The following is a 13010-nucleotide window of genomic DNA, read 5'->3' on the forward strand; positions in this document are numbered from 1 at the left end:
CTCGGAGAAGAGATGTTTCGCCGCTGAGCTTTTTCCTCATGTAGATTGTCCATGGTTTGAGTCGTGAGTAAGGATTTGTTTGACCAGCTTTTCGGGTTGGGGCCAGCCTACGTGCCCGTCTTACGTACCATGTAGGCGTGTCGGGCGGTCATTCAGCGTATTTTGAGTTAGGAGAGGATACGGGGATGGACGGCCTAGACGGGTTGACACGTGCGATGAGGAGGAGATGGTGCCACACTATGTGCTGGTTGTTGATCCTGAGGTGAGGAGTGGTGCTCACTAAGGTAGGTATGCCGTGTAGGAGAGCACAGCTGGTCATGGTGTTCGTTACTTGCTCTTCTTTGCAGATAGCTAGCCATATAGTGAGTCCCATCGACGGTCAGTGATTCGTATAATCGAATGTTTAGCAGAAGGACACTGTGGATAGATAAGTGAGTCCTGTGAAAAGGAGGCCCGGACGTGCTGGGTAGAGATTATCACGTGGGCAACGGTGAAGAGTGCCGTTGGAGTGTTTGACAGCGTCGTGCCCAGTGTCTACGCAGGAGTAGGATAGGCCAGAGGGATGGAGGAGTCTGAGAGGTGGCGGTGCGGGGAAACGCCTTGGGGAGAGAGGAGACTGAGAAGAAGAAGAGATGGAAGGGACAGCGTCACAGGCAGTTGTAACAGCGTCAAATGTCGAGCTCGGAGCTTCCTCTGGGACGGCGAACAGAGGCGGAGAAGTTGGCCGCGGCTCTTCCGCTGGCCCCTCTCTGTGTCCATCTCCCGCTGTCTCTTCTGCTGTCTCTGTGTCTAGGAGTTGTCACCTTGCCGATGTTGGTGCAGGTACGAACACATGTTGCGTATCGTGCGGTGCAGTGAGGTGTGAGGGAAAGAACCTTGAGACAGGTGTACCGGAGATGTCGCTCGGCATGAGGTCCGGGCTGCCAGCGCGTGAGCAAGTGGTGCAGAGCAGTGCGGTGCGGTGCGGTGCGGTACGGTGCATGTTGCAGGTGTCCAGTCATCAGTGGACCAACGGGCTACGGTGACTTCCCAGGTTGGATGACAAGGAGTGACGTGGATAGCTAGCCCCGAGCTTGCTTTCCCATTGGTGTTCCTGAAACAAACCTAGATGTTTTGAGGGGGGAACGTTGGGCAACTTGGTGCTCAGCACGCAGTGAAGGTGTACGTACAACGTGGAGGCGCATCGCGGTGAGGTAAGCAGGGAGGGGGGGGGGGGGCAGAGGCGAGGAGACAAGAGACAACCTGGGAGCTGTGAGTATGAGATTCGGACTATCCGTATAAGCATCTGGCTAAGCACTGCTAGAGTATCTCAGACAACTTGGGTGTCGGTGTGGTATATGCCCTCACCTGTTGATCCGTACACTTACACTCCGTGACTCTGTACTCCGCACACAGCAGTCTTGATCCATGTCCCAGGATCCCTGTTGTCAATCCGGAACGGCTTGAGCGACAGGTGCAGGGGGCAACCGTACAGTTGGGGGCGACGCGGCGACGCCCCGGCATGTCGAGGATTGAAGGGAATGTGATCTGAGCGTTGAAGGGTCCCGTCACGGCCGTCGTACGAGTGCAGTCACGTACGGGGACTATGGAGGAGGGTTGATGGTTGTCCTTGCCATGAAGAGTGAGGCGGCACATTCAGGTCTTTGCAAAGAGTGACCCTTGATACTGAGGGAAGGGTCTGAAGAACGGGGAGTGAGATGCGAACACAACCCAAGAAACACAGGTCACCGTGAGGCATAAGATCATGCGTCTGTGAGCTATGAAATGTGAGTGGTAAGTAAGCCTCTGTATGAGTGAGAGAGCATTGGTGAAGGAATGAGTGAGTTACCGTAGAAACTCGAGCACTTCAAACTTGCGTTAGCCCGTGCCAACCCTGCTAGCTGTCTATACCAAACCTCTTCGGGGGGTCAATTATATTCGATTATATAATCAACCATACCGTATATAGAAGGCGGTAAGTGATTATTTTCCATTTTTACTCCTGCCCAACTGCCTCCAGCCTCGACGGCGAGCTCTCATTGGCCCAATCAATTGAAATGTTGGCGTACGCCAAAAACGGGTGGCGGCCGCATTTGACCACTTTGGGCAGTATTATTATTCTGCCAGAGCGCTAGCAGGGTTGGCACGGGCTAACGCAAGTTTGAAGTGCTCGAGTTTCTACGGTAGTGAAAGAGAGAGAGAGAGCATGATCTGGCTCGTGCGCATCCATCCTCCCGTCCGTTTCGGGGTATGTGGGGGAGAGTGTTAGGTGCTGAGGCCAGCTACCTACGGTGCCGGGTACGGAGTACTTGGCAGCATACATGTTGCTTGTACCTTTCTTTAACGATACCTTCCCTTGGGTACTAGTTGATGGCAGATGCTCTTTCCTCGATGGTGCTGACAGGAAGGAAGGGCAAGATATGAGGAGGAACATCGAACATCGCCTTCTCTCTTTCTGCCTGCCTCCTACTGCGAAGTACTTGCGTCAGCCTCAGTCATTCTCCTGATCCACCAGGCTCGACTCTCGAGGCAACACCTTAGGGGACAGAGCTTGCATCTGCAGCTGCCTTGGCTGGAACAGCAGAGCTGCACGTCTGGAACTTGTTCTCCCCCTCACCCTCTGCCTATGAGCAAGTACCCGTCACTCCCTATCAGCTTAGGTACCTGCACCTGTCATTACTGTGTAACAGAGGTACCGGGCTGAGGTGGAAACAACCAACCGGCCTTACCTGGACTCGGGCGATCTAAACGGGACAGGACGACACCAAACGGGCTCCTCTTCTTCATCATTTCCCCTTGCCATTTGCGAATACTTATGTACAGTCTTATGGAGTACATACGTAGGCAATTAGGTACCTTACTTACCGCCCGCCGCCAGGTTCCATCGGCCTCCATCAAAAGTGTCGTCAATTATTACCACACACTGAACACAACCCACCTCACTCTTCGATAACTTCCATCGATAGCAAGGTACCTTACCTACTTTGCGATCATCGATAAGCAGATAAAGCCCCCCTGGCGCTTGTCTTATCCGCTCCCGCATTGTATCGAATCGCACCGTGCCGTCCCCTCGGACTGACGTCTTGTTTCTGTCCAATCTCATCTCATCATCCACCAACTCCTCCGTCCCCCGACACGTCCAGTCCAGTTCAAACCCAACATCTATCCGCCAGCACCAGCACCAGCACTGCCACTACGGACAGACACCACTTCTCTCCCCACGCCGTGCCGTACTGCTGCGTCTACCAATAGTACCCTCGTACTTTAGCTTGTCTACTCTCATCGTATCTACCAGCACTTATCAGCACATCCTCATCCATAACCGCTGCTCATTCTCAACCCAACAGCATCCCTCGGCGACTTGGTAAGCACCAGAACGTGGACCCCTCGTTTTCCCCATTGGGCTGCTCGTCATCCCGAACCCGAACCCAATCAGTCCGCCCTTCCACCGTCCCTTGCGGCTCAAGTGCTTGCCAACCGATTCTTCCGGTCAACGAAACTGACGCTCGCCCGCAGTACCCGTGGCCGCACCCCGTACCCCGTACCAGTAACAGTACCAACCAGTACCTGACCACCAATAACCCCTACCCCTCGATCTACCCAGCGATCCATCCGAGACCCTCCGCCTGCCCAGCCTGTCTATCCTCAGTCGAAACTCCACGAATTCGAACCGCCTATCGAAACTTCGTCGTAGTTGTAGAGGTCGTCGTCGTCGTCGTCTTCTTCTTCGCCACACCACTATACATCGACAGCTTCCACCCGGCGATTACGACATTGTCCGCGTCTCGCTCTGCCGGGACCTGGCCATGGCGGCTGCCTAAATCCTCCCTCGACAGGATTGCACGTTACAAGATAAACCCGCCTATTCCGAGCCTTTGCCCGTCGCAAACATGGCCTCCGAACACAACCCCTTTCGAAGGAAGTCTGCTTCCACCTCGCTCTCCATCTCTACGCCCCAGCCAGTCTCTACATCGGCCTTTCTCGAGTCCATCACTTCCGGCATCTCGAGGCAGAATGGCCCCCCACCCCCCGAGGCCCGGCCGGCCAAGCCAAAGGTCGTGAAAAAGGTTAGGGTCCTTTCGCCGCCACCGTCGTCTCCCTCGTCCCCAGAATCCGTACACAGCAGGGGCTTTGGACGCCAGAACGACAGCAGCGACGAAGACTCCCACGACGAAGACGACCAATTCTCAAAGCGGTTTCCCGAGCTTCCCGGTGGCCTCCCCGAGGCTGCGCCGCTTCGCATTGCCAACGCGAGTAATACCCCCGACAATCCCTTTGGCAAGACGCTACAAGATCTGGAAGGCTTGACGGACGTGAAGCCTTCATCTGGCGGATCGACCAAAGCCATGGATGTCAACGCCTTCAAGATGCTGTTGCTCACTGGCCAGGCTGGTGCTGGAACACCGCCCCCGCAGACATCAGTGTCACAGGGAGACAAGGCGCCCGGTGCATCACACGCCGCACCTGAGCCAGAAATACCGCGGACGTCACAAGATATCGCGGATCGCGGCGTTGACGACCAACGTTCTCTTCTGGCACATTCCCCATCCGTGAAGAAGAAGCCTCCGCCGCCTAGCTCAAGGCATGGTAGGAAGATTAGCGTGCAGACTTCAGGTCGTCCGCACATCTCCTCCGAGACCGCGTCGCCCATCTCTCCGTCTGACGTGAACAAGCCCCTTCCGCCCGCCCCAAGCAGTCACGGCGGGGATGACACGGAAGATGTTTTTGCCCGTGAAGCTGCTGGCAAAGTCCCGGAGCAGGACTCCCCCACACCCAGCTCAATACCTACCCCGGCTCTTCCGGCGACAGGCAAGAGACCGACACCTGCCCCTCCACCACGGCGGGGTCACGCACGGAGCCAGTCCTTGACAGCCAATGCTGGGGTCAACGCTCCGAGTGTACCAAGTTACGAGGCCGACACGCCGCCTCGCTCTTCGTTGGAATCGCAGCGCTCCAGATCAGAAAGTTTCCGAAGCATCAATGCTCCGGCTCCGCCTCCACCTCGGCGCCCGCACGCATCCCATCGACAATCATTCCAACTAGCGTCGCCGTCAAGTGGTTCATTTTACGGTGCCAGCCCAGCACCATCTGATATCGACACTTCTATTCATGCTACGGAGCATACTCCTCCCAAAACTTCACCTCCGCCACCACCACCGGCACGGAATACTTCCATACGCCGGCCTCCCAGCGTAAGGAGCATTGAAGCCCCCAGCAGGAAGATCAGTGGAGGCAAGGAGAATGCTCCCCCCCCACCACCACCACCACCACGCCAGAGGGGCAGTAGTCGCGGAAGCATGGACGGATATGGTATGAGGAGGACGAGCATCGATAGCACTAGGGCCATGGGCAGCAACGTTCCAGAAGAGCCCACCGCGGAGGATGATGCACAGCAAGAGTACGACGCAGCTAAGTCAGGCAAGGGTGCGGATATTCTCGCCGACCTGGATGCTCTACAACGAGAAGTGGACGCCCTGAGGGCAGCACAGGGCAAATAGGGGCACGACCAAGGCGCTCTATAGATGATGGGAGTTGAAATAGACAGCAGTCCTGGACGGACTGACACGCCCTGGTGGGGCGGCTGGGTTATCTTAAATGAGCATTGTACATTTACGCACGTACTGGGATACGATATGAAGTAATGGAATGTTTATGAGTTGACATTTGTGGTTCACTATGCAACGGGCCGTTCGACCTGCGTTCCAGTTGGCTGGATCCGCGAGAGTTTGGCCACAGCCCCTGAGCAACCAGTGGTCCTTGATTTCGAGTTTGATGAGAAGGATCCGGCGTAGGCCACACGAGTACGAGGAATTGAGTTAATGGAGATCCGAGAAGTCAAAGATGATAACAGAGCACAGGACACCACGTACGCCAGAATGAGACGGCATGCTATTTTCGGCGGCCGCGGCCGGTCCTCTAACACCCCGTCGGCGACCTAGGAGAAAACTCCGTCGGAGCCTGAGGCGGACTCTGAGCCGCCGTTGAGGCTGGTGGCATGCATGAGGGGCGGAGGAGAGCTACGGAGGTTCGTTTGAGAGACAACATGGACGAGGCTATCTGACGTGTAAAGGTGACATGAGGATTGTGGTGTCGTCGGGGACTTGGCGAGGGACTGGAATCTCGTGTAGGTGTGTAGGATGTGGGATATTGGGGGTTCGTGGTGGTGGTGTGTACGTGATTTTGCGTTTTACGTGGGCCTTTTTGTGGTTGCTTTGTCCGCTGCCCGTGGGACGGTATGGATATATAGAGTTCTTGGAGAGGTGCGGTCTAAGAACTCTCAGAAAGCTTGGGTCTCTTGACTGGTGAGTTCTTGGGGGCTCCCGAGGTAAGTTGATGTTGAAGGTTTGGGTAGCTCTGTTGTAGAAGTATTGGGTTGTCAAGGTGGGGTGAAGTATTGGATGAGAAGACCAGTGATTTCCTTCTCTCGCCTGCTCTTGTGAGTTATTGGATTGCGATAGTAGGTCTATCGTTCCGTGTCGCTGTCGGTAGGTATAGTACGGTAGAAAAGAGATAAGTCGGTGTGATGGAGGCCAGTGAAACAGCACCTTTCAAACCGAGGAATATGCAGCGATGAGCCCAACCTACTAATACTCATCGATAGGATTAAACACCTATAAAGGAGGTGCATGAGTGGTGGTGTAGAGTATTCCCCAAGAGAGAGAAAACATGAAGCATCCGAGCGGTCGGTATAAACCTTGAAAGTGGCTGGCAACCACAAGCCTCTGAAGCTTTTCTTCAGAACTCGCCTCACAAAGAAACGTGACTCCCCTTTGTGCGTCTTTTTGACTTGATCTCAATACCGCCGCTTCCCCCTTCACACCTTTCTCGAACCTTGGCTGAGGGAGAGTTTTGATGACATCGCCGGCTGGACTGCACACCGCCCTAACCTACCGTTCGGCATGGGTATCCGGCACGGGGATGTTACCAGGCGCCTCGCGGTGTTTGACTACCTTACCTTATTTCCAGGAGGGCAATTTCAAGAATAGGATCGAAATTTAGGATTCCCCCAATTTGTTAGAATAGAGGGTTGTCTGTCAACTGAGCCTATCGTATGCTTCGGCATTTGCAGCAGGGGCCCCGAAGGAGTTGGTTCCGAAGCTCGAGGAGCTTAGCTTGAGAGCGGATAATTTTGTATAAAGATATCCGTGGTCTTCTTCTCACTCTATCAACTGGGTAAGCTTATTCAAAAATAAAAAGGCATAAAGACTTTCATCTGGATCGCCGGACAGACCAGATACCTCCTGGCACGCACATTCCCCCAACGTCACTCATCATCCAGCCTACCCTTCGCCAGCTCGAACTATTCTCGAGACAGTCAACAGAGCCAAGATGTCATCTCTCATCCGCAACCCGGCTCCCCTGCACCTGAGCCCCGAACTCACCAAGAAAAAGCCCATCATTGCCGGCCCAGGCACAACCGCCGCCGCCGCGTCCTCAAAGTCCCTAAACGACTCAGGCGACAAAGCCAACCTCGTCGAATTCTGGCGCAACCCAGAGGCCGGCAACATCTACCGCCACGCGGAGCACCTCACCTCCCCCGTGACCCCCTGCCTCGTCGACCACTCGCAGCTATGCCAGACCGTGTCCTCGGCGTCGGCCAGCACGAAGACGATCCAGGTCATGGATATGTGCTGCGGTACCGGGGTCGTTTCGTCGCATATACAAAAGATGATGCGGGAGTTGCCTGGGCAGCAGAGGGAGAGGGTGCGGTTGACGAGCGCGGACTCGAGTGAGGCGCAGTTGGGGGTTGTGAAGGAGAAGATTGGGAGGGAGGGGTGGGTTGGGTGTGAGGTTAGGCAGGTTGATATCATGGTAGGCGATGATTCTTGTCCCTGTCACCGATGTGATGGTACGGGAAGAATGTGGCTGACGGGAGCAGAATATGTCGTTCCCCCCTGACCAGTTCGACGTCGTTATCGTCGCCATGGCGCTGATGCTCGTGGCCGATCCATACACCTCCCTCAATGGTAAACTCTCCCCGGTCACGCAAACCGGCTCTAGTCGACAGGCTAACGCGTCCAACAGAATGCTACCGCGTCACCAAACCCGGCGGCACACTCGCAACCTCAACCTGGGTAACAGAAGGCTGGATCTCCGACACCCGCGACGCAGTACGCAACCTCGCCCTGCCAGGCCAACCCCCCGTATCCTGGCCCCAATCCTCCATCGAGCTGACCTCGCTCTGGGGCCCCGGCGCGTGGGAGTCCCCCTCGTTTGTCAAGAGCATGTTCACCGCGGCCGGATTCGTGGACGTGGAGGTGGACGTCGTGACTAAATGGGTGCCATTCTCCGGGGTTGATGAGTGGTGTACGGTTTTCCAGGCTTTTATGCACGGGGTCATGGAGAGGTTCTGGACGAGGGCGCAGAGGGAGGGGTTGAAGGGGCGGTTGATGCCGACGTTGAGGGCGTTCATGGAGGAGAAGTATCAGGGGCGGCCGTTTGAGGTTGAGAGGACTGTTTTGTTGGCTAGGGGGAGGAAGCCCGAGTGAAGATGGGGGTTCGTTGTGTGGTGCGGTGTTGGCAGCTGAACATGGGCTCTGTTTTGTACATATGGGCATGATGGGTAGACATTGAATTCAGGTTGGAACAATTTTGAATGAGGACCATGTTGATTCCCTTGGGGTCCATCTAGCACAGCTTGGACTTAACCAAACTTTTACGGTCAAGGAAGCTGGTGGTACATATTCTACAGTCTACCGTGGTCTTGCTCTCTGATACGTACACGGTATTCGGCCTTTTCATCAGGCATGATGCCGCAACGGGAGCGGGGGGCCAAGGGCTCGATGGAAGCCCATGTCTCGGTAGAAGAAGTAACCCATCTGGTAACGACTTTTGATCACACTTTTCCCACCAAATTGTCAACATAATAATGACTCGGCCCGAGCTGTTCTTCAAACTCAGAAATGCAGAGCCTGCAGATTCTACTGGGCCGAAAACTGCCACCCAATTAGGTAAGTGGTAATCGTCCAAAGCAAAGAAGCTCAATTTTGACCTAAGCATGATAGGCCGATGGCACGGAATCACACACTTATTTAGTCGTTAAGCCTTAGCAAATTACAAGTCGTTCTGTATTTGAGAAGTGCGTCGTGATTACCCGTACTCTTCACGTGATTGTTATTGATATCAAGCAATACAGGGACACAGAGCTGCAGGAATATGGTCGTAAGTGCGTATGGCTATTCTTGTAATAGATCTTGCTAGTTCCAATGTCCGATTTCAAATTCGGCTAACACTTTCTAACGTTATAGCCATGGTCACCAATGCGGCATGTCCGACAAAGCACTTGTGGGCGGCTCATCATCAGCCCCACTACGGCGAAGGTCTCGAATCGGCATACCCAATCTCCGAAGCCCTAACTCGTCAACCTCCATATTCCTCATTTCGTTACAACATCACATCAATCAAATCACGGAAGGGTGGCCGAGTTGGTTATGGCGCCAGGTTAAGGTCAGCTTAACATCTGTTTCCTGGTGGGGCAACCCGCGCGAGTTCGAGTCTCGTCCCTTTCATTTTGCCATTTTGTAGGTGTCGAACAGCTCCAGATTTGCATTTTGGTGACGGATGAGTGGTATTACTTACTTTGGTCTGTCCAAGATGGTTGTATCCCGACACAAGCATGTCGTTGAGCCTGGTTCATCTTACCTACATATAGATAGTCCGTGCTTGGTTGCGGGTGACCACCTGGAAGTAACACACGATGTATTGCGTTTTGATGTACTCGCCCGGTTCATCTACGCAATGTGACAAATCGAAGACTCCTTGTTCCTTTACTCATCATCCTTCGACCGGCCCCCCTTGGTGTAAAACGCACCCGTTGCGGCCCTGACATCCTCAGAGCCTTGTGTCCCCCCTCGGCCTCCAGGCTTGCCCGTCACCGACTGAGGAATCTCGTGACCGGTAGCACTGATTCCCTCGCCCACTCCGGACGCTCTTCCCTCGTTGGTGTTCAATGCGTTGTCTGCGGCGCCGTGCAAAGTTGTAGACCCAAGCCCACCAGCAGCTGATTCCTGCTGGTGCGGGTTGGGAACAGACTTTATGATGTTTTGCTTGCCAGCATCTCCAGGAACTGCGACCAACAATTAGCGAGATTCCATGGCACTACATAAGATGCTGAAAACCTTTGGTTCCGTCCTTAGCCATATCGTAAAGATCGCCTCCTTGCTTTGCGTCTGCCATGATATAGAATGTGTCAGGGAGAATTTTTATGGTTTTAAATATGCTAGGAGTACGTGTGAGCGTGAATGTTTCCTGACAGAAGTAAAAACATACGAGGAACCAATATGTATTAGAATCGAGAGGCCATCCGAGACCTTTAAGATGGTGCTGGGCAAGCCACAGTTGAGGTAGTGAGGTGATTGATGTCATGATGTCATCAAAGTCAATTCATCACCATCATCTCCCTAACGTGACGTCAAACAAGACGGACGGTCAAAGGACCATTTCTTTAGATGATGAAACCTATCGAATTACCTAGCCATATTCGAGTAATGCTAGGACCGCGGAGATAGGCAGATTCTTCTGTTCAATGTATCCAACTTCTCACAGGACTCAGGTTGAGTTAGGCATCCAACTAGTAAGTACTTAGCTTTTTTGTTGTAACAGCGTGAGGCTTCTATACTTTCATGTGATTTGCTTATTACATGACCTCGAACTCGCAGTCAGCTAAGCCCAACTCAGTCAGAGCTTCATGATTCCCAAAGGTAATTTTCGTAAGCCGAAGGCCCGAAGCCCAGCGACCCATTGCCTTCCCTTTGGTGCACAAAGCTCCAAGATATCTATCAGGTCTCTAAGTCTAATGCTTTGGACATAGGTACTCTGTAGGTATTGGGGTATTCTATTAAGCTGATATACTGTTCATGGTTGCTCAAACCATGCTCACCCATCATCATACATCTTGATTTTTCATAATATCAATACATGAGCAATCCACATGACCGTCTCTCACTGCTGAAAGAGTGACAACATCACGCTTGTAACAATTGCCGCCCGTTCTTCTTTGTATATAGACATTAATCGTCATGTTCGGCTTCCTTGACTCCCTGGTTGTTCAGAACCGGCTGATCGCGGTCCAACTCATACATCTTGTCCTCCTCAGCATCGTAGTGGCGGAAGGTGAAGTAGAAGATGCATCCCACCACGGCAGATGAGCATGCAACACCGGTGTACATCCACAAGAACTTGGGGTCTACTGCGACGGACACTAGGGCCTCGGAGATGGCAGAGCCGAAGGCGTTGGTGAAGAGGTAGATACTCTGGACAAAGGACTTCATGTTGGGCGGGGCCTTGGTGTAAGCGTACTCGAGACCGGTGACGGAGATGAAGATCTCGGACAAGCCGATGAAGATATAGGCAGGCGTCTGAACAGCAATATGGACATGGTTAGGGAGCGATGAGCCTCCGCTCATTCCTTCGGGGCACTCGCCGGGAGACTCGTAGCAGGGGCCGGCGCTGTAGATGAGGTGCTGCACGATTGCTGCGTAGGCCAGGCAGATGGCGCCGAGCCAGAAACCGATGGTGATACGCATGATGGGCTTGAGCTCGATGCCAGCCTTGCGGAGGAGCGGGTAGACAATCTTCTCGAGGATCGGGGTGAAGATGAGAATCGAAATGGGGTCGAAATTTTGCATGAAATCGTTCGGCATACCATGTCCCTCCATCTGTCCAGCCTGAGTGACGAAGTTGGTCGAGAACTGGCCATAACAAACCCAGAAGATAGGGTCTGGTAATCATGTCAGCGCGACTTTCAATCATCTGGCTTGTACCAGACATGGCCAGGAATACATGGACTTACAGAAGACAAAAACCTTGCAGGCTCTCAGAGCACGCTTGAGCTCCTCGACGAAGTGATCATTCCAGGGGACAGGCTTCTCCTTGCCGTGCTCCGCACGCCATGATGGCTTAGCGGCATCCATATTGCGGGCTGCAATCATCATGCCAAGGGCCTTGAACGCATCGGTAATGACGGATCCCTGCGGCGGGCGGTTGACGAAAGTCTTGCGACGAAGCACCAATGTTGCGATACCAATGTTGAAGACGCAGAAACACATCAGGTAGGCGGTCCAGAAACCCTTGTACTTCTCCATGAAGGGAGTTGCCATGAGAGACAGAGAACCCAGGTTGATGCACCAATAAAAGATCATGTAGATGCGCTGGTATGTGATGGCAGGATCGATGATGACTCTCTCGCCGTTTGACTCCGTCTTGATAGCCATAACGCGACGCTGGTACTGATCGGCGATCAAGGGAGCGATGTTACTCTTGATACCTCCCGTTCCGAGACCAATAACGATAATGGCAACAATGTAACCGGGGATGCCAGCGCCATTGGCCATGGCCGCTGGCAAGGAAGTCGTCCAAAGGATGACAAGACCAACCCAGTAGAAGGCACAGAAGACCAAGATGGTCTTGTACTTGCCCAAGTACTGGTCAGCAATGATGGCACCAAGAATTGGAGTCACTGAGCACTTGTGTTAGTGAAACCATACTGATCGATGGTAGAGAGTGAGGCGGATAGTGATGTCATACCATAGCAGAACCATTGGAAGAACAAGTTCAGACCAGTTGCGGCCTGGTGACCCATCCCAAGACCCTTGGGGCCGTCGGCTCCATTGGGGTCATTGTTGATGTAGTTTTGGAAGAGACCCTGGGCACCATAGTAGGTGAATCGCTCCGTGAGCTCGACAACAGCAATGAGGAAGGCTGAAGCGGGGAGGTTCTCTCCAACACGACGCAGGGATCCCTTCTCAAACTCATTGGGCTCAGCACCATCAGGCGTAGGTCCCGATTCTGAGTCGGCGGTGCTTGAGAACTTCTTCTCGGGGTCGGCTGGCGTGATGTAGCCTCCCGCAAGATCAGTCGTCTCCTTGTTGGGCAAGCGCTCACCCAACGTCTCATGGAGCCTGCGAATACGAGTTGTCAGTGCCAGATCCTCTTGATGTTAGACCGACGATATGCGCATTGTTACGTACTCTGCGGCCGTGTCCTCGTGGTTCTGGGCCATTTTTACGCAATCGATATCTCAAGACAGGCCC

The 13010-nt window shown here is 53.7% G+C and overlaps 5 protein-coding genes across 5 annotated transcripts; 2 read left to right on the plus strand and 3 right to left on the minus strand.

Moving 5' to 3' along the window:
- Positions 1–668: 668 nt before the first annotated feature.
- On the minus strand, positions 669–1635 carry CCOS01_11354 (uncharacterized protein; the record flags this gene model as incomplete). Its single annotated transcript, XM_060459507.1, has 3 exons — positions 669–1016; positions 1170–1249; positions 1368–1635. The coding sequence occupies 3 exons, from the start codon at positions 1633–1635 to the stop codon at positions 669–671; spliced, it is 696 nt and encodes a 231-aa protein (XP_060310239.1).
- Positions 1636–2185: 550 nt separating this feature from the next.
- CCOS01_11355 (uncharacterized protein) lies at positions 2186–5477 on the plus strand (the record flags this gene model as incomplete). Its single annotated transcript, XM_060459508.1, has 5 exons — positions 2186–2227; positions 2521–2639; positions 2803–2819; positions 3327–3343; positions 3816–5477. 5 exons carry the CDS (start codon positions 2186–2188, stop codon positions 5475–5477), a joined length of 1857 nt encoding a protein of 618 aa, XP_060310240.1.
- A 1831-nt stretch (positions 5478–7308) lies between these two features.
- On the plus strand, positions 7309–8468 carry CCOS01_11356 (uncharacterized protein; the record flags this gene model as incomplete). The annotated part of the gene is made up of 3 exons (XM_060459509.1): positions 7309–7791; positions 7859–7946; positions 8005–8468. The coding sequence occupies 3 exons, from the start codon at positions 7309–7311 to the stop codon at positions 8466–8468; spliced, it is 1035 nt and encodes a 344-aa protein (XP_060310241.1).
- Positions 8469–9746: 1278 nt separating this feature from the next.
- On the minus strand, positions 9747–10155 carry CCOS01_11357 (uncharacterized protein; the record flags this gene model as incomplete). Its single annotated transcript, XM_060459510.1, has 2 exons — positions 9747–10045; positions 10098–10155. The coding sequence occupies 2 exons, from the start codon at positions 10153–10155 to the stop codon at positions 9747–9749; spliced, it is 357 nt and encodes a 118-aa protein (XP_060310242.1).
- An 833-nt stretch (positions 10156–10988) lies between these two features.
- On the minus strand, positions 10989–12979 carry CCOS01_11358 (POT family protein; the record flags this gene model as incomplete). The annotated part of the gene is made up of 4 exons (XM_060459511.1): positions 10989–11698; positions 11771–12436; positions 12505–12878; positions 12948–12979. The coding sequence occupies 4 exons, from the start codon at positions 12977–12979 to the stop codon at positions 10989–10991; spliced, it is 1782 nt and encodes a 593-aa protein (XP_060310243.1).
- Positions 12980–13010: the final 31 nt, after the last annotated feature.

Source organism: Colletotrichum costaricense (genome assembly GCF_030867565.1).
Source record: "Colletotrichum costaricense strain IMI 309622 chromosome Unknown Scaffold_12.1, whole genome shotgun sequence".
Lineage (NCBI taxonomy): Eukaryota > Fungi > Ascomycota > Sordariomycetes > Glomerellales > Glomerellaceae > Colletotrichum > Colletotrichum costaricense.